Genomic DNA, 17,988 nt, shown 5'->3' with positions numbered 1-17,988 from the left:
ATTTCTACAGCCTAAACCTGACCTTTACCCTTTTCCTAACCCTATCCATCACATACCTAACCCTAACCACCCAAAACTCAATTCATACCTTAGCCCTAACTCTGACCCCTGACCCAAAAACAGGGTTTCCCCTCGTGGGGACCAGGCTCCGGTCCCCACGAGGAGCGATTAGTCCCCACAATGTAGTATATGTCAGGAACATCGTCCCCACAAGGTATTACAAACAAACACACACACACACACACACACACACACACACACACACACACACGCACACACACACGCACTCTCGCTGCGTTGATGAATCATGTGCGACAATCTGTCCTGGTCTCAGTCGTCACCAGGCTGCCAGGTCCGTTTGGGTCCGGCTGCTGAACCAGAACTGTCAACACCAACAGCATCTAACAGCCTGAACAGACAGAGACGACGCTGCGGATTCCTACGACACACAAACGTGACGTCAGAACGCATCACGGCGACACCGAGCAGATCGTTCAGCTCGATGTTCCTGATTTTACTCTGAAAACAGCTGAGACTTTTATCCTCTCATCTTCTTATCCAGAACGTTTTAAATTGCTCTCTGTTGCTCTCTGCAGTAAAATCAGGCCTCTGATGATATTTGGCTGAGTTTTGGTGAAGCACAGGTTTCCCCGGTTCATCAGAACCAGGAGGAGAACCGGGTTGCATGCAGCCTCGACTTACTGAGGCTCGATGTGGAGAGAAAGGCAGAATTATAAAGACATGGAGATAAGAAAGCAAAGGTGATGTTTTTATTTAAAAAGCAGCAAACCCAAATTATTATAAACCAGATTCATTTTTGTTTATTAATAAATAATGTTTAATCAAACTGATCTAAGTAGGAAAGAGGCAGATAATAATCTAATAATCTAAATTATTAGATTATAAAATCTTAATTACCAAGCTGGAGGTGATGATATTTAATGATATATAAAAAAACTGGGTTAGTTTATATCTTAAAAACAGACATAAATGGTAAAAATAACTATCAAGAAGCCGAGGGACGAGGTGCACCACAGGGCAGCGTCCTCAGCCCTCAGTTTAGTTATTATTCATTTAGATTTGAAAGCTGCAGCTTATTGTAATTTATTTTTTAAATTACAGAAAGAACACGACTGGCTTGTTGCAAAATAACAAAGTTATGTCAGCTAAATTGAAGGTTTAATAGTTAAAATGGGAGAATGTAACTAAGGTGAAGTGTAACTAACCACCATGAACGCTTAGACCCGTCCTAAAAAAAAAAATCCACAAAGGGGGCGGAGCCAAGAGACGAGGGGCGTGGCCAACCATGGAGCGGAGGGGCGGAGCTTAAGAGGGGGTGTGGTCAGAACGAGCAACAGCACTGTTACCTGTTACCAACTCCACAACTCTGTTACCGTGTTTAATGACTTTTCAGACCCTCTGGAGGCTTTTCATAAAACGAAACATGGCAACAAATGGGATGACGTTTTTCAAAAAAGCAACTAGCAACAAATCTAGCCAGTTCTCCTTTTTTAACTTTTTTTTTCACCAAAGCGACTGGAGAAAAATCTAACAAAACTGAGAACAAAATAACAAATAAGCCTGTTCAGGCGCTGTTTGAGTTTTCTGAAAAATCCAGTTGGTTTGAGGTTTAGTTGCTCCATAACATGTATCCAAATTAAAATGCAGAATAAAAACATAAAGTTTTATTCTCAGTTTTTATCTAAGTTGCTCTCTGTGGTTTTCAGATAAACAGGAATCAAACAGAAACACATAAAGTGTGAATCAGCTCAAACAGCTGATTTATGGCTGAAATCAACAGCCAACGTTTCCTTCTGACTGCATCTCTAAATCTGTCCTGAAATGTGACTCATATGTTTATGAAACGCTGTGATCTTGTCCTGCTGAGCATCTTTACAGCAGTTTAATGGAGCCTTAAATTAAAAGCTAAACTTGTTTATTACCAGATCTGCCTCCAGTTTGTTTCCACATTTCAACCAAATCATTTAAAACAGATTTAAAATCTTCTCAGACCTACAATGAGCACTTTAACGCATTTTATCGTCACAACAGTATTTATTTTCCAACATAAAGTAGGAAGAAAAGGTTTGGCATGGCTTTGTGTTTACCCCCCTTTACTCTGACAACCTTAAATAAAATCCAGCCCAGAGGAAGGTGAAGCCGTAGGAAGGTTGGTTCAACTTCCAGCAGGACGACCAGCCTGTTTAAATGTCCTAGTCAAAGTCCAGGCTGAGACTTACTGCTGTATTTTCTTAATTGTTGATGTTTTATTTTCCAACTTTGAACATTTTTAACACAAAAACATGGCAGAGCAGCTAGTTTTTTTGGGAAATTGTGCCGTTTTATCTTTGTTTGAACCTAAATGCCCGATGCAGCGATTAAACCTCAAATTTCCATCTATAATCTATAATCTAGAGAGAGAAAGAACAGATGAATCTGAATGTGTTTCAGATCTAAAGTTTGATTTCAGATCCCATTTTTGCTTCCAAATTTCCAGAGTATTAGCTGGAATATTGTTGTCATTATGGTGAATATGTGATGCTATTTACAGTTTTATGAGCTCAGGTTGTTTCCCTGGAGTCTGTTCAGCCTGGCGACTGACGTGTAAAAATAGAGCCGTGAGCGAGGAAGAGGAAGAGGAGGAAGATGTGAGCGGAGCGGGACGTACAGGTGTTCTGGAAGGTGTGGACCTGCATGTCGAGCAGAGGAAACGACTGCCTGAAGCTGTACATCACCGACGTCTTCTTCTTCTGGTAGATCTTCGTTACCTGAGGAGGAGGAAAAGGAGGAAGAGGAGGGAGAGATAAGAAGGAAAGAAAAAAGCAATGAGATGGAGAGAATAAATAGAGGAGGAATTGCTTTTGTTTGTATGTCTTCTTCATTTCTGAGGAAAATGTTTGAGAAAATCCCTCACAACCCGGTGAAACGCCAAACACTGTTTCCTCGGTGTAACCACGAAATCCTTCCCCTCTCTCTGGTTCCCGCTGCTTACCATGAGCAGGTCGTTGAACAGGAAGACTTCTCTCTGATGGACGCCGCTCCTCTGGGCCCGGTTTGGATCGGGAACCTCGAACAGCTGGCAGCAGCAGACCAGCCTGCGGTGCGGCAGCGACAGAACCTGCAGCACACACAGGAAACGCTCAGCCGCGCTCAGAGCGCAGCTTCCTGTCCGCCCGGGAGCTTCTTACCGGTTTCTTGCCGATCACCATGCGCTCCACCGCCTGGACCTGCGACACGTGGTCGTCGTTGGTCCTCAGCTCCCACTTCTGGATGCGGCCGTAGATGGCCACCAGCAGGTCTCTGGGGATGTCCTGCCCGTTGTCCACGCCTGCAGGACCAAACAGAAACATCACAACCTTTGCAGGTTTTATCTTCACTAATATTCATTCATTCATTCCTGCATTTCAGGCTGAAAACATCTGAAAATTATTATTTTAGTGAAACTCATTCCCATCCCATCTTTCCTGCTCCTTCATTTTGAATAAGTTGGAGCATGATGGAGATTTTAAGGAGTTCAATTTTACCCACGAATAGATCTAAAACGTATTTAATGTCTAAACTTTCCTGTCAGATTCCTACCAATAAAGGCCAATAGAGACAAAAAATAAAATAAAAACAAAATAAAAAAAAAGTCCAGATATTTCCAAGTTGAAACTTAAAGGGACAGTATCATGAAAAATCAATTATTTTATCATTTCCATCATGTTTTAATGTTTTCCCTCATCAAAAACAAACCTGGAGTGCTGCTTTGATTCTAATGCATGTTTGAGAAAAACACCTGAATGGACCTGGATCCGCCTTTGAGGCGCAGCTCTTCCCCCACCCAGCTCCTTCAGACTAGCCAGCAGCAATTAGTAAACTCTCAGAGCGACACTGGTAAAAACACTAAAGGGTTGAGAGAGGAGCCATGTTGGGATGACTTTCAGAAAGCAGGAGTTTTAAAGAGACAGAGGCCCAATTTCAAGGCGTTAAATCAGGAAATCAAATTTCTTTTCAGTCATATTTGAAATTTATAGCATTTTTATAACAAATGAAGGGAACATTTGTCAATCCAGGTTTTAGGCCAAAATTTAAATGAAGAACACAAACGGCTACAGTGGCCATGATGGATGGATGGACGGACGGACGGACGGACGGATGGATGGATGGACGGACAGATGGATGGATGGATGGATGGATGGATGGATGGATGGATGGATGGACGGACGGATGGACGGACGGATGCATCTTAGTCCAAATACAGGTGCTGTCTCTGGACCGCCCCTTCCATCAGAACCCAGCCGTTCTGATGAATCTCTCCCAGCTGCTAGGCTGGTGAGTTTCTTCCATATAAAGAAGATCTGATCATCTGGGACGGAGCAGACAGAAGCTCCTCCGCTCCCTGGTTCTGGTTCTGGTTCTGGCTGTGATGGAGGATGACAGCAGCCTGCAGCTCTCCTGCTCCAGCTGCCGGGTTCCCCACTCACCCCTCAGGTTCTTGATGAAGTCCTCCAGCTTCATCTTCCTCTCTGGCTTCACGTTGGGGCTGTACATGTCTGTGTTGAGGAGGATGATGGCAAAGGCCAGGATGAAGATGGTGTCTGGGTTCTGGAATTGCCGGATCAGCACCGGGTTGCAGACGCAGTACCTCTGACTGCAGAGGGAAACAAAGAGCTGGAACAAACTGAAGATCTGAAACGTGTGCGCTGATGTTCTGGACCTCTCAGATACCTGAAGGCCTCCACCAGCCGCTCCACCCGCTGAGCTTCGCCCTGAACCTTGATCTGCGCCTGGAACTTCCTCAGCGCTTCGTCCAGATCCATGCCAGAGAAGTCCATCTCATCCAGGACGCAGCTACACAGAGGAACACAGGAACTAAACCTCAGAAAACACTTTGAGTCTGCAAAATAAATTAGCACCTGGGCACCGATAACCAAACAGTTAGCTATGCTAATCGAAAACAATAGTCCTGCTAACATTCGTTCCACTAACCCTAAAGCTTTAATCATAAACATTTGTTTTAACAGCAAAATAATCGCTAAAGCAGCAGTCAGAGACAACAATGCTAACGTGCTAATCATAAACATTAGTTCAGCTAATGTTTATGATTAGCATTGTTTATGATTGCTTTAAAATCAATCATAAACAATAGTTTGTCAATTCAGAACAAATGTATCAAGGCAAAAAAAAAATTTTAGTCCAATCAGACATACATCCCAACTGATCCCAGTCATCAAACACAAAGTGAGCTCAGTTCAGTTTTCAAATGAATTTAAAATGTTTCCAAATAAGCTCAGCAGATTGCATCACATGCAGTTCCGCTAACGCTAAAGCGCTAATCACAAACATTTTAATCTGTTAATGCTAAACACCTATCACAAACATTTAATCTGCTAGTGCTAAAGCGCTAATCACAAACATTTTAATCTGTTAATGCTAAAGCGCTAATCACAAACGTTTAATCTGCTAATGCTAAACGCTATGCCATCTAAGAACGCAGAAATCGAATGTTGCACTGACTCGAGGACGTCTTTGTTGAACTGCTGCCGGCTGCCCAGGAACTCTCCGATCATCTGCCTGCTCAGTCCTTTCCGCTCCAGGATGAACCTGGCGATGCCCACCGGAGTGTCCGACACGAAGCCCTTCTCGATCAGGTACTGGATCCCCTTCTCCGGCTTCCTGTGGACCAGCAGAAACAGGACTTTCATGTTTCTTCTTATGCAGCTGAAGTACTATTGCATATCTGTGTTTTATTGGTGTAGGGGGACATGATGCCATGGGAACGAAACAGTCCAGCATCACCTTACCATGCATGATGGCCTGGTAGCATCCACGATCTGATCACCTGTTAAGATTTTTTTGGATATATCAAAACATTTTACCAAATGCCAAAACATCCCTTTCCAAGCCAGCTGCTGACCTCATTAATGACAGGCTGACACCGGAAGCTCAGAAAGAGCCTCGGAGCTGTGCTGGCTTTGGACAGGCTGGTGACTAGCAGCCACTGGGCTGCCTTCTTCCTCTGGTGTTTGTTATTATGCATAAGCTGGATGTTGGCCGTCGAGAGGCTAACAACTAGCATATGCATAATAACTATTTTCTTTAAAGAAAACTTTATGCAGAGAAAAATGGTTGACATACACTATCTGTAAGTGACATACCGATGCTAACACCAACCTATTTGTGCTAAAAGTTAGCGGACAAAGCAGGTAATCCAGTGGGTGACCACCTAGCAGGCTAGTTGTTAGCCTATACTAGGCTAAAGCCAGCATATCTATGCTAATGTAGAAGGAGTAGGGAATTGATGGGGTCCCCAGCCGATCACTGCCGGCCAATCATCTATCAGATCAGTAGCCAATCGGATCAGATCGGTATGAATTTAGCCTCCGGCAACAAGTAAGTAGCCACCATTGGGTGTGTAATAGCCTTATTTTTGGCACTAATGCTGCGCCATATAAATCAGATGTTCTGATCTTGGACCTACTTGTTGAAGAGGTTGAGGCCGATGCGGTACTGCCGCCGCTGCACCACGTCGTTGTTGAAGGCGGGGGAGTCCCAGCTGTGGCGGCTCTCCCTCTGGTAGGTCTGCTTCCCCAGCGTGGCTCCGCCCATCGGCTCCCGCAGGCTATCCCTGGACGACGAGCCGGAGCTGCAGTTGTTGACGGTGGTGTCGTCGTTGGAGTTGGTGGTGGTGGAGTTGACGCTCTCGTTGTCTCCGTCTGAGCAGAGCAGGTGGTGGTGGTGGTGGTGGAGGTGTGGGTGGTGGGCGAGGAGCTGCTGCCCCTCCAGGTTCTGCAGCACTGAGGAAGAGGAGGACGACATCGGCGAGGGCGTGAGAGGGGGCGGCAGCGGGGACAAAGGTGTGAGAGGTGGAACCGGGGAGGGCAGCGGAGACGCAGGGGGCTCTGGGTACGAGTGTGGGAGGTGGTGGTGCTGGTGGTGCAGATGGTGGTAGTGGTGCTGGGCGAAGTGGTGCGGATGCTGCATGTAGGGGACGCCGGCGTGGGCGTGGTGCATGTGCATGACGTGCTGGCTGTACTGCGGGTGGTGGTGGAGGATGGTGGGAAGGTGGGGAATGGCTGATGGGTGGGGAGGGTGGGGGTGTTGGAGCGGGTGGGGTGGCAGCGTCCGGGCCGACGGCATCGGCAGGGGGACGTTAGAGGGGCTGCGCGTCTGTCCTTGCGCCATGGCGACCGAGCGGCCGTTCGGCTTGTGTTTGATGGTTCCTTGTGGAGATTCGGCTTCGCTGCTTCCTGCTCCAAGCTCATCCTCTCCACTTTCACCTTCACCTCCTCCCCTGCCCCTCTCTCCATCTCGCTCCCCTCCGGAGGACTCCTGTTCGTACACCAAACGTCCGATAGACCCACGCTCCGATCTGAAGACACAAATCAACTGGAATATAAATCACATTTCATAGATCCTGTCCAAACCTGCCAATAAAGGGATGAAGAGCTACTCAGAGCAGGAAGCTTTATGGATCCACTTCCTCCATCAAGGGGTGGTCCTCAGGGACTACCTGACATAGATGAATCATTAACAGGCTTCTGCTGCAGTTGTAGCAGGTAATGCAGTCATTTGAATGAGACGTCACATGTGTATGCTGCTGCAGACACATCTATCGTGAAGATGTGTGAACCCTGAGGACTTCACGACTCCTAAACCGGTATATGAACGTGATCAACAGAAGAGCTGTTGGTTCAGGAGCAGAACATCTCCCGGTAGACTCAGCAGATCTACAACAGACTAGCTTAGCAGCCAACAGTTAGCACAAGTTCCCATTAAAGGGACGGTTCAGCTTCGTGAGTTGTTTTTGCTGTCTGCATGCAGTAATCGGCAGGCCAAGTGATTTCAGCTGCATGTTGGATCTGGTCTTCCCCTCAGGGCTGAAGGCCCATGTGGGCACAGCGAACCTGAGCTAAACATAAACGGTACTTTAGCTAGAGCTAAATCATACACCAACACGATATGTAGTGGAAGCTCTAAAGTACTACAACAGCAATTTATTTAGCGGGAGCTAATGCTAGCTAGCTATAACTGGGTTTAAAGGGTGATTGGTTTCCATCAGGTCCATTTGGATGTTTTTTCTCCTAATGAATTAAATCTAAATTTGAAAGTTTCTGGTTGTTTCTTGTTGACATTTATAATCTGTGAGGTTAATGCTTTTTTTACAGCTTTATCTCTAGTGACGTGTCTGAGTGCTGACCTGTCGCTCATGTCCACTGAACTGTCGCTGGGCGGTTCGATGGTGAGGACAGGAAGGTGTCCTCCTCCTCCTCCTGCTCCTGCTCCTCCTCTTCCTCGGTACTCTCCTCGGCACTCTGTGCAGGGGGTGCTGCTCCTCCGGCTGGCGCTGCTGCCGCCCTCCGTCTCCCTGCTGTCCTCCCTGCCCCCTGCGCCTCCGCCCCCGCCCCAGTAGTCCGTGTCGGAGCTGGAGGCGGGACGGGACAGCGGTGAGGACGGGAGGCAGCCGTCGTCCATGTAGAGCGTGACGTCGCTGAAGGAGGTGGCGGTGCTGTCCTCGTGCATGGCCACGCCGCCCCGGCCTCCCTCCGCCCGGCCGGGCGCGCGCCGCGACGCCGTGTTCGTGTTGCGCCATCCGCACTGCCTGTATTCTACCTCCTCATCCTCTTCCTCGTCTTCCTCCTCCTCCTCTTCCTCATCCTCGTCTCCCTCCTCCTCGTCCTCGTCCTCCTCTCCTTCTCCGCCGACATCTTGCGAGTCTTCGCGGCCGGACTGGCAGGTGAGCGAGTCGTCCATGGAGTCGGCCAGAGATTTGACCTGCGAAGGATGAAGAAAAACGTTTAGACGACTAGAATCCATCCAGATGTGATTTAAGACGATCAGCAGAACATCTGATCAGATAAATTTATTAAAGTGACCTTGAACAGGTTAGGATAGGACTATGGGCTAAAGAAAACATGTTCATTACAGTTTTTGTACAAAATTATTCATAAAGAGATTTCAGTCTGGTCAGTTCTGCCGTTCAGAATGAGCCGTTTTAGAGCTTCTGTCACTTTAGATCCAGATAAGCTGCTGCTGCCCCCCTCCCCCCCAGTTCAATGTGGCTGCAAACAGATGCAAAATTACACTACCAAAACTCTTTGAAAAGCAGAAGTCGAGCTTCCTGCACAATCAACAAAAATGCAGTAAGTGGTTTCTGGATGATAAGTCTTCAACAAAACACTTGTCTTTTCTAGCAGCCATTGTACAGCAGAGACAGCGGTAAAACCAAACGTCCCGGTGCTCCGCTCACGTTGCTAGGTAACGGCGCAGTGTCTGTTGAATGTGACTTAACAGTTGGGAGGTTTTTGAAACAGCTCACTTATCGCCAATAACCATCTGGGTGTTTTTTTAAGGGTTTAGGTTGTTTTTAGAAACAGTTGAGACCAAAATGAAAGTACAAAGACATGTAAAATGTTAAATTAGCATAATAGGTCCCCTTTAAATTAAAGAATAAACACCAGCTGAACATGTTTCTAGCAGCTTATTTCAACAAAGCTTCAGATTAGTTAGAGTTGGTTTGACAAATACTCTAAAAATAACCACATATGGTGGATTTTCCCCAGGCTGATGTGTTTCTGTGGATAAAACAACACAATCTGACAGATTTGGAGGGAAAATATTGACGAGTCGAGATTTGACTCCTACCAAACAAGAATTAATGCCCAAATCAAGATGTGTTGAAAGGACTCAACTTCTCTGTTATTTTTGACCAGCATTTGTAATTTTAGTCTGTTTCCCTCCCAATGGTCCAGTCAACCCGGTTCTACTGGAACCAGAACATCTGCTCCACCTCCAGCTGCTGTGGTTCTGAGTCAAACCAACCTGTTCCCCTCCTGGCCTGTGGGGGCGCTGCACCAAGAACCACTGAAGGAAACATAAAAACCTCTGAAGACACTGAGGTCAGAGGTCAATTAGCATTCACACCTCACCAACAGGACCGTTGTTTTTCGGCAGACGGCCTGGAGTTGGATTAAAGTCGGACTAAACAGGGTTTGGTGTGACTGCAGCCTTAATCCCATATTAAACAGGTTTCCAGGATTTCCTTTCATCTCCGGATTATTGCCGAAATTAGAAACATCCAGTCTAGGAGTGAAAAACTAGTCAGTGCGTTTCTTCCTTCAAGACTGCAGTAGTTCTTTACTGTCAGAAGTTCACAAAATGCAGGTAATTAAATTACTAGCTCTATTAGTAATCACCCTAAGCAATTATCAATCATTTATAAAAGACAACATAGAGGTCCATATTTTTTGGCCACTCTTCAAAATGCCATTTCTGTAAGGCTGAAGTGCTTTGACCTTCAAAGTTCAGGAACATGGCTCCAATAGAACAGCTGCTGGTCCAAACCGGTCCAAACAAAAAACTCTGGACGAAAACCAAAATTGATCTCAACCCGACATGCAGCTGGACGGTCTAAGAGGCTCAGAGAGGCTCCATAAAAACATGTTCAAAAGGTTTTCTGCACTTTAGTAGAAACTGAATCTGAAGGTCCTTCTTTTTGCAGATGACACCTGGTTGTATTTGAACTTGTAAATGTTAAATATTACACTATATGACACCAGTGGAGCACAGGTGGAAGTAGAAAACGAGAATGTGGTTGCCTGTTTGGAGAAAGAGTCGTCTACGTCTCCAGCATCCTCTGAACCCTGCTGGCCCGGCGACCCCTGACCCTGTGGCTGCCGCTCATCAAACGAATACTGCGCTCAGAGGAAACAGTCGTCACCAACCAGATCAGAACCAGATCAAGTCTTGGCTGGTCCAGTCTGAACGCGCTCCTACCTGCAGCCTCATGTTGGACAGGATGATGCGCCGGGTCATCCTGCTCTCCGACGCCGAGCTGCGGAGCCTCTCAAACTTCTTGTTCATGCGGTACCGCCTGAACGCCGCCTGGATCGTCCTGGCCGCCCGCCGGGACACAAACTGGCCCCCGTACTTCCTCTCCAACATCTCCACCTACCAGATGGACCAATCAGGAAAGATGGAGCAAAACGTTCTCCATTCTCAGGGAATCACAGGCGCCCGATGGCGGAGCGGTACCTTCTTGTCCTGGAGGTCTGTAGAGAGCTCATAGCTGTCAGATAGCGCCTTGCAGCGTTTGCTCTCCTCCTCCTCTTGCTTGCGGAGCGCCAGGCTGGCCGGCTGATGTCTGCTGCGCTGAGCCCAGGCGAGGCTTGCAGGGCTGGGGGGAGAAATGGGGGAGCTGCCCTGGAGACAGACGGAGAGAAGAGCTGCAGAAACCGCTGCCTGTCTGCACTAACAACCAGTTTTATTTGGATCATCTGATCCTTTAACAATGTTTTTTACTTGGCAATACCCTGTCCTTACAGTGTTTTGTTTTACAAATGTATTTAAGTTGTTGACTTTCTCTTTAATATTCTCTCATTAAGACCCTTCTTACTAAACTGTGGCTTCAGGTGCAGACAGTAATTTATAATCATCTAATCATGCGATGAAGGTAGAAAGTGAAGATGAGTCAAGGACCTGATCTACTCATAAACCTGATCTACTCATAAACCTGATCTAATCATAAACATTGGTTTCACTAATGCTAATGTTTGACTCCAACACCAGGTGCTAAAGTGATAACTTCAATATGACGTCATTTACATTCTCTATAATCTCCTTAGATATTGTAATAATGTTTATATTTTGATCTCTACTGTCTGTGTTTTAATTTTAGTTTGAAATTAAGTTACTGGGGGAAAATTAGTTTAGCAAATTAACAGGAGTTTGTTCACTACTGGTGCTTTCTTAATGTCTTCAGGTAATTTACTAACATGTGAAAGAAAGATGTAAGACTGGAGAGAAGAACGGCAGCCTGGTTTCTAACTACAGACACAATCAGTGTGGGGTGTAAAGAAACTACATATCACTGTGAACACACCATATGCACTTACAAAATGGTGGTGGCAGCATCATGCTGTGGGAAGCAGGTCAGAACTGATGGGAAGATGGAGCTAAATACAACCTGGTGTTGGACAATCGCATCAAATTCACTCAGCTTCGTATTTTTAGCTTGTGACAAAATGTGGATGGGTATGAATACTTTTGAACCCAAACTTAACGAGGCTAATTACTTAACGGGAGAACCTGAACTTTGTGGGTTGGTACCTGTGTCTGCGAGTGAGAGGCTCCCAGGGGCCCGGTGCCGGAGGCGGGGCCGTAGGGGTCGCAGGGGCTGGAGAGGGGGCTGTTGCTATAGCGATGGAAGGGAGGAGGATGCCCAAACGACGAGTCTGAGAAGGTGAGGACCTCCGGACACTGAGGGTCGCCCTCCACGCTGAGAGACAGAGACAGAGCTGCTGTTAGGTCACAGAATGGGTCAGCCGGGACTCACTGGACCCAGTCTGGACCAGAACTCATGAAACCAAATCACCAAATGGCTGTAAAATGGACCGAACTGTTCACCAGTCTGCCCAGTTCATCCAGACCGGGTCAGAACAGACGGTCCACATGAGGGGCCACCAACCAAGAGCCACTTTCCCAACAAAATAAAATTAAACTGAAGTTTGTTTCTATTTTCAGAACAAAGTGAATCATCCAACTCTGACATGGAGCCACGATTGGAAAGTTACAACTCAAAAATGATCTAATAGTTTGGTTTATTCAAGAGAAAGAAACGGAGGTTCATTTTTCAAAGTTATACTTTCAACAAATTCATCTATAAATGTCAGTTTCAAACTAAATATTTAGTTAATAAGCCTAATGTTTAGTTAGCAGCATCTTTAAACTAAATAATTAAAAAGCAAGTTAAATGTTTCTTTAGCAATTTAAATATACAGCTTTGGTTTTCAATAGATTAACTAAATATTTAGTTTTGGATCTGTGACATTTATTAACGGATGAACAACGTGGTAAAAATATATGAACCACCATTGGAGGCCAAATGACCAGAATTATTCCTGCTGATCGTTTGAACAAAATGAAAGGAAAGAAAATGCGAGTTCAGCTAAATTAAACCTTTCCACAAATATGGAAAAGAAAGAAAGAAGGTCACCCAGAAAAATATAAAAAGCACATAGTTTGACATTTACAACCATTAAATTATTTTAAAACCTTTTTTTTTTTAAGTAATTTAAAACCAGGGTTTTATAAATTACCGTGTTTATAATGTTACATTTGGTTTTATTGGAGCAGCTTGGCTCCTTGCAGATGAAAATGCTGGATTAGAAATGGATCATCAATCAAATAAAATATGCAAATGGTTAATCTAAAGTAAACCAGAACTGAACTACAGTAAGCCACATGAGCACCAGCCCGGTTCTGATCCGTCAGCATCACTTATTGGATCAGAACCTTCAGAAGTCCTTCAGAACCAGGCGCTCTGTTCAAGCCTAAAGATCTCTACTGGCAGAAACAGGCGGACTGATAGAAGATCAATCAGTTTATTGATGAGTCACTGAGGAGCTGAAGGAGGAGGAGGAGGAGGAATCTGCGTGGCGGCCATCTTTACTCTGCTTGTCTCATCGTCAGAGAGGCTCTTCTGTGTTAATCTAAGACATCCGTGAAGCTGGCAGGGAGGCCGACGTGGGCACTGCCAGCACACACACACACACACACACACACACACACACACACACACACACACACACACACACACACGGCTGAGTCATAGCAGCCGCAGCAGTGTGTGTGTGGGTGTGCTGTGTAAGTCACTGTGGGTGTTCATCAGTGTGCTGCGTTTGGGACAGGCTCAGCAGGAGTGTGTTGGAGAGCAGCGTGTTTGTGTAGCTGAATGGACCCGGTTCTGGAGGTTCTGGACCATCAGATCTGGACACAAACCCTTCGGCTTTACCTGGTCACAGATCTTAAGCTCCGTTCGGTTTCAGCTGCTGATAATTCTGTCTAAGGAGTTTAAGTCATTTGGGCGACACTAAAAATACAGCAGCAAAGAAAAACACAGAGCAGATTTTCTAAAACACAAAATACAGCTAAAAAATCTGAATCATGTGGAAAAGTGAAATATTCCACTAATCTGATAATAGTGGATCTAATTTTTAGCTTAACTTTAAAAACGATTAGCTTCCCGTTTTGAAGCCACATCCTAGTTATTGACTTTGAAACGTTGGAAACGTTTATCGCAGTTAACTTTTCCTAAATCAGTTCTTCCAGAAAAATCCTGAACCGCTAATTTAACATTCAGCCACATTACAAACTCAAACCTTATTGGAGTTTACAGGATTTTAGGATAAACCGACACAAAGCAGCACTTCATTGTGAAGTAGAAGGAAAAAAACATGATTCAAAGTTTACAGCAAGTTTTGAGAAAAATGAGCTGCTAGAGCTGAACAATGACTGAAACCCATGATATAAGCGTTTCATATCAGTTATTGATTATTGATTAGTTTTTTGTTTTAAACATCTGAGAAACTTCCAAACATTTCCTGTTTTATCCAGTTTTCCCTCCACACCGTTGGTTTTCATTTTTAACCAGTTTTGAGGCACAGCAGCGAAACATTAAACTGCTGCTGCGCCAGTTACTCAACAGGTTGTTGCTAGGCAACCAGAGAATGGGAGAGTTGCTAGGCAACCAAAGAGTGAGTTCCATTCCTGCTGAGCCTGTCCCAAACGCAGCTTAGCAACTAAAGCAACTAAAGATTGAGCAACTAAAGCCTTTTCCTTTGCCTACATCTCCCAGAATGCTTTGCTGTTCTGGATCAGAGTTCAGTGAATATTCCATCTTGAATATTTTATCAGACGAATTATCTATTTCAAATTATCACGTATCAACCGCTTTACTCCGACACCCTGAAATAAAACTGTTCCTAACCAGCCAGCATCAGAAAGACCGAGGAGCAGCAACATGAACCCACAGCCTCGGTGATGTAAGAGATCCATACAGGAAGAAGCGACGGCGGCCATAAATCCCAGAACAACTTGGAGCAGAAAGTGAGAGAAAGGCACTCTGGGTAATTACACATTACCTAGGCTGTCCTGCTCCGTCTCATATCTACTTAAAACATCCGTTCCTCTCCTGCAGGCAGCTGAAGCTCAGCCAGCTGCAGGATTGAGCCGAGGTGAGGTGCGTTTGATTGATGCGCCCGCCGCAGCCTCTGGCTGGCCGTTGCACACAGAGGTCATTCGGTAAACTTCAGCTGACCTCCAGGCTGGAAATCCATCAAATCTGTGCCAGACAGCTTTAAAACTTCAGTCCCTGAAAGTTTTAGAGCTCAGACACATGCCTGCTTTAATCTGCATCCTGGATGAGTGTTGAACTCCAGCAGCTCTGCAGTTTAATGTGTTTTTTATTAACAACTTCAGCCAGCATTCAGTCTTTTCTTATGTTCTTCATTCAAACAGAATGAAATGTATTTATTCACATCGTGAATGTTTCTCTTTTTTATCGATTTGCTGCTCTGGTGTCTCCAAGCAGAATAACATCAGCAGCGACGTTTCTGCTACGCCCGTAAATCTAAAATTCGCCAACGCCGGTGAACGTCGCAGTGTCTTCTCTGGTCCCTCTGGGTTTTAAATTCTGCTTCTGAACGATCTGATTGGACGCTGAAAAGACTATTGTTGTGTTCAGGTTGTGCTAAAAGGAGTTAGCCTGAACTATGCTAGCCTAAAACAGCATCCCAATGCTAAACATGTAGCAGCTAATGCTAATGTCAGCGTTCACTGTCCACATTTAAAGAAGCTCCATGAAAGATGAGGATTTCCTGAATAAAACAGGTTTTGAATAAAAAATGTTGCTTATTTTCTCAGTGCATAGTTTTTCGTTGATTACTTACAGACTCTGCAATTAAATCAAATAAAAATTCAAGTTAATATAAATGTCTAGAGAGATATAATTACTTGTTTTTAAATAAAATAGAATAACATAAAGTACTTTGAGGTTATTAATATAGTGTAATCCGATCAAAGGAATGTTCAACTGACCAGTATAAATTTAAATTTTAAAAATGTACAAAATGTTTATGTGAAGTAGAAAACAACAGACTACAAAATAAAACTGGGCTAATATGATGTCCAGTTTGAGCGGAGCAGGAGGAAGGATCTGCTGTAACGCTGCTCTGTGCGTCCCAGACGCAGCAGTTTTTCTGACCACTGCATTCAACGACGACAAACCAAAACACACTCCTGTAAAAACGACTAGGCTTTGAAAAGCATTCATTCAGAAAACCTGAACTATTGATGAGGACGACTTGACAGACGGCAGGAACCCGGGTGAATAACGTAAACCTAAAGGTTTGGATCAGGGATCTGAAATGATGTGAAGCCTGGTTTCTGATCCTCAATCAGGAGCAAAAGTCGGCTGAAAACAGAAAACGGGTAAAGTTCCCTTAACCAGGCGTCATGAGGCCGGGTTCTGCTCCGGCCCGGCAGACTCACAGCGTTCAGCGGCTCCGCCCCGCGGCCGGTCTGCCAGTCCGCTACACGCTCTGCAGGCCGTCCTCTGTGGGAGGGTCAAGGTCAAAGCTGAGCCGCTTCCTGCTGAACTCATCCAGCAGCAGCGAGGCATTACACCGCCACTGAGCCGGACCAGAACCCGGCCGGGCCGCATTTAACACATCAGCTGGAGAACACAGAACCTGAGGCAACACCGAACGATCCGATCAGGACGCAGAAAAAAAACATGTTTAATGTGATCCTATGATGGAAACCTGCATTTTAAATAAAGCTGCAAAATGATGTTTTCAAAGTTTCAATGAGAATTTACAGAAATGAAGACGGATCTGCATGAAAAGAGAAAAAGTCATAATACGATAATAATGTCATAATGTTGTCAGAATAAAGTCATAATAATCTGAGAAAAGGTTGTAATGATTTAAGAATAGTCAGAATATGAGAATGCAGTCAGAATACTAGAATAATAAAGGAATAAACGTATTTATAATATTCTGCAGCAGACTGTCCAGATTTCTGAAGAATGTCCATTAATAATCAGAGAAAAGCTGAACGGATAGAAAAACCTTTTGACCAAACTGAGGGTTGAAGATTAGAAACTAGAAATATGTTCTTGAGCTCATGTCTATTTATTCAATAATTTATCAGAAAAAAGGGGTTTTAAATGGAAAATGTTGCTTATTTTGGTTTTCAGTTAAAATGAAAACCAAAAGTCAGTTCTGACTGGCTGTAGAGCAGGGGTGTCAAACTCAATTTCACCGAGGGCCACTTCAGCATATTGGCCCCCCTCAACGGGCCACATTGACGGTACAAATCAGGAGTGCATCCCTGCTAAAACACCCCAGACAAAAGGTTGACTTCCCTCATTCAGTTCTGTAGAGGCTTATAATGAGTCAATGGTCCAGGTGTGTTAGAGAAGGAATGTATCTAAAGTTTCCATGGATGTAAAATTACTGCTCAGTTTAAAATTTACAATATTTAAATCAGTGATTAAAGGTAAGCAAACAAATAATAAAAACAAGTCAAAGATTTAGTCTCAGAGGCAACTGAAATCAATTAATTAAAAAAATCCTTTCTGAATATCATCTCATGGTCTCTGAACTAAATGTGTCTTTCTGACCGGGAGCTGACGGCGTGTTGAAGAGTTATGGACCGGACGCTTTGGAGCGTCTGGTTAGGAAGCGCATTGCAAACCTTTGGTAGAAATGTAGTTTGTAGTCAATTCGTGCTCAAAATCTATTTTAAGTCAATCATTGGCCTATAAAGTGCTGGGGGGCCACATGTGGCCGCCCAGCATGTTTGAGCACGGTGCATGTGTCAAACATGGTGTAATGCATGTTTGACACGTGCATTACGCCATAGAACTGCCAATTGGCAATTGAAGTAAAGTAGCTTCGATTTCAAAGAAGCCGACATTGAAGTCGATTGGCAAATGAACCATCACCAAAGAGGAAGGCTCTTGTCTCACTGCACCCCAAGAGATGCATAACCTACAAAAACCATTTCTGTCTGGTTTTGAACCAGAGACCTTTTGCGTGTAAAGCAAACGTGATAACCACTACACTACAGGAACTGAACTTCTCTGCTTTGTTTCTGTTTGAGGTTCCAAAGTTGATGATGTGAGATGCAACGCATGAAAATTTCAACTGAGGCTTGCACTCA

The 17,988-nt window shown here is 44.8% G+C and overlaps 1 protein-coding gene across 4 annotated transcripts in view; it reads right to left on the bottom strand.

Moving 5' to 3' along the window:
• LOC103153489 (IQ motif and SEC7 domain-containing protein 1-like) overlaps positions 1–17,988 on the bottom strand; it is a 113,593-nt gene that overhangs the window by 11,925 nt on the left and 83,680 nt on the right. For all 4 annotated transcript variants that reach the window (XM_007574426.2, XM_016661949.1, XM_016661951.1 and 1 more), the window contains 12 exons: positions 12,091–12,259; positions 11,017–11,184; positions 10,759–10,932; positions 10,581–10,676; positions 8,183–8,757; positions 6,464–7,354; positions 5,500–5,658; positions 4,711–4,833; positions 4,467–4,633; positions 3,189–3,328; positions 2,993–3,118; positions 2,669–2,768 (listed from right to left, as the gene is read on the bottom strand). In XM_007574426.2, coding sequence (XP_007574488.1) covers positions 2,669–2,768; positions 2,993–3,118; positions 3,189–3,328; positions 4,467–4,633; positions 4,711–4,833; positions 5,500–5,658; positions 6,464–7,354; positions 8,183–8,757; positions 10,581–10,676; positions 10,759–10,932; positions 11,017–11,184; positions 12,091–12,259 — 2,888 coding nt within the window. The remainder of the gene's footprint in view (positions 1–2,668; positions 2,769–2,992; positions 3,119–3,188; positions 3,329–4,466; positions 4,634–4,710; positions 4,834–5,499; positions 5,659–6,463; positions 7,355–8,182; positions 8,758–10,580; positions 10,677–10,758; positions 10,933–11,016; positions 11,185–12,090; positions 12,260–17,988) is intronic.

The sequence above is a fragment of the Poecilia formosa genome, unplaced genomic scaffold, assembly GCF_000485575.1.
Source record: "Poecilia formosa unplaced genomic scaffold, Poecilia_formosa-5.1.2 Scaffold351, whole genome shotgun sequence".
NCBI classification, from domain to species: domain Eukaryota; kingdom Metazoa; phylum Chordata; class Actinopteri; order Cyprinodontiformes; family Poeciliidae; genus Poecilia; species Poecilia formosa.
Note: the sequence above shows the minus strand (reverse complement) of the source record. Positions and strands in the feature narration are given on the sequence as shown.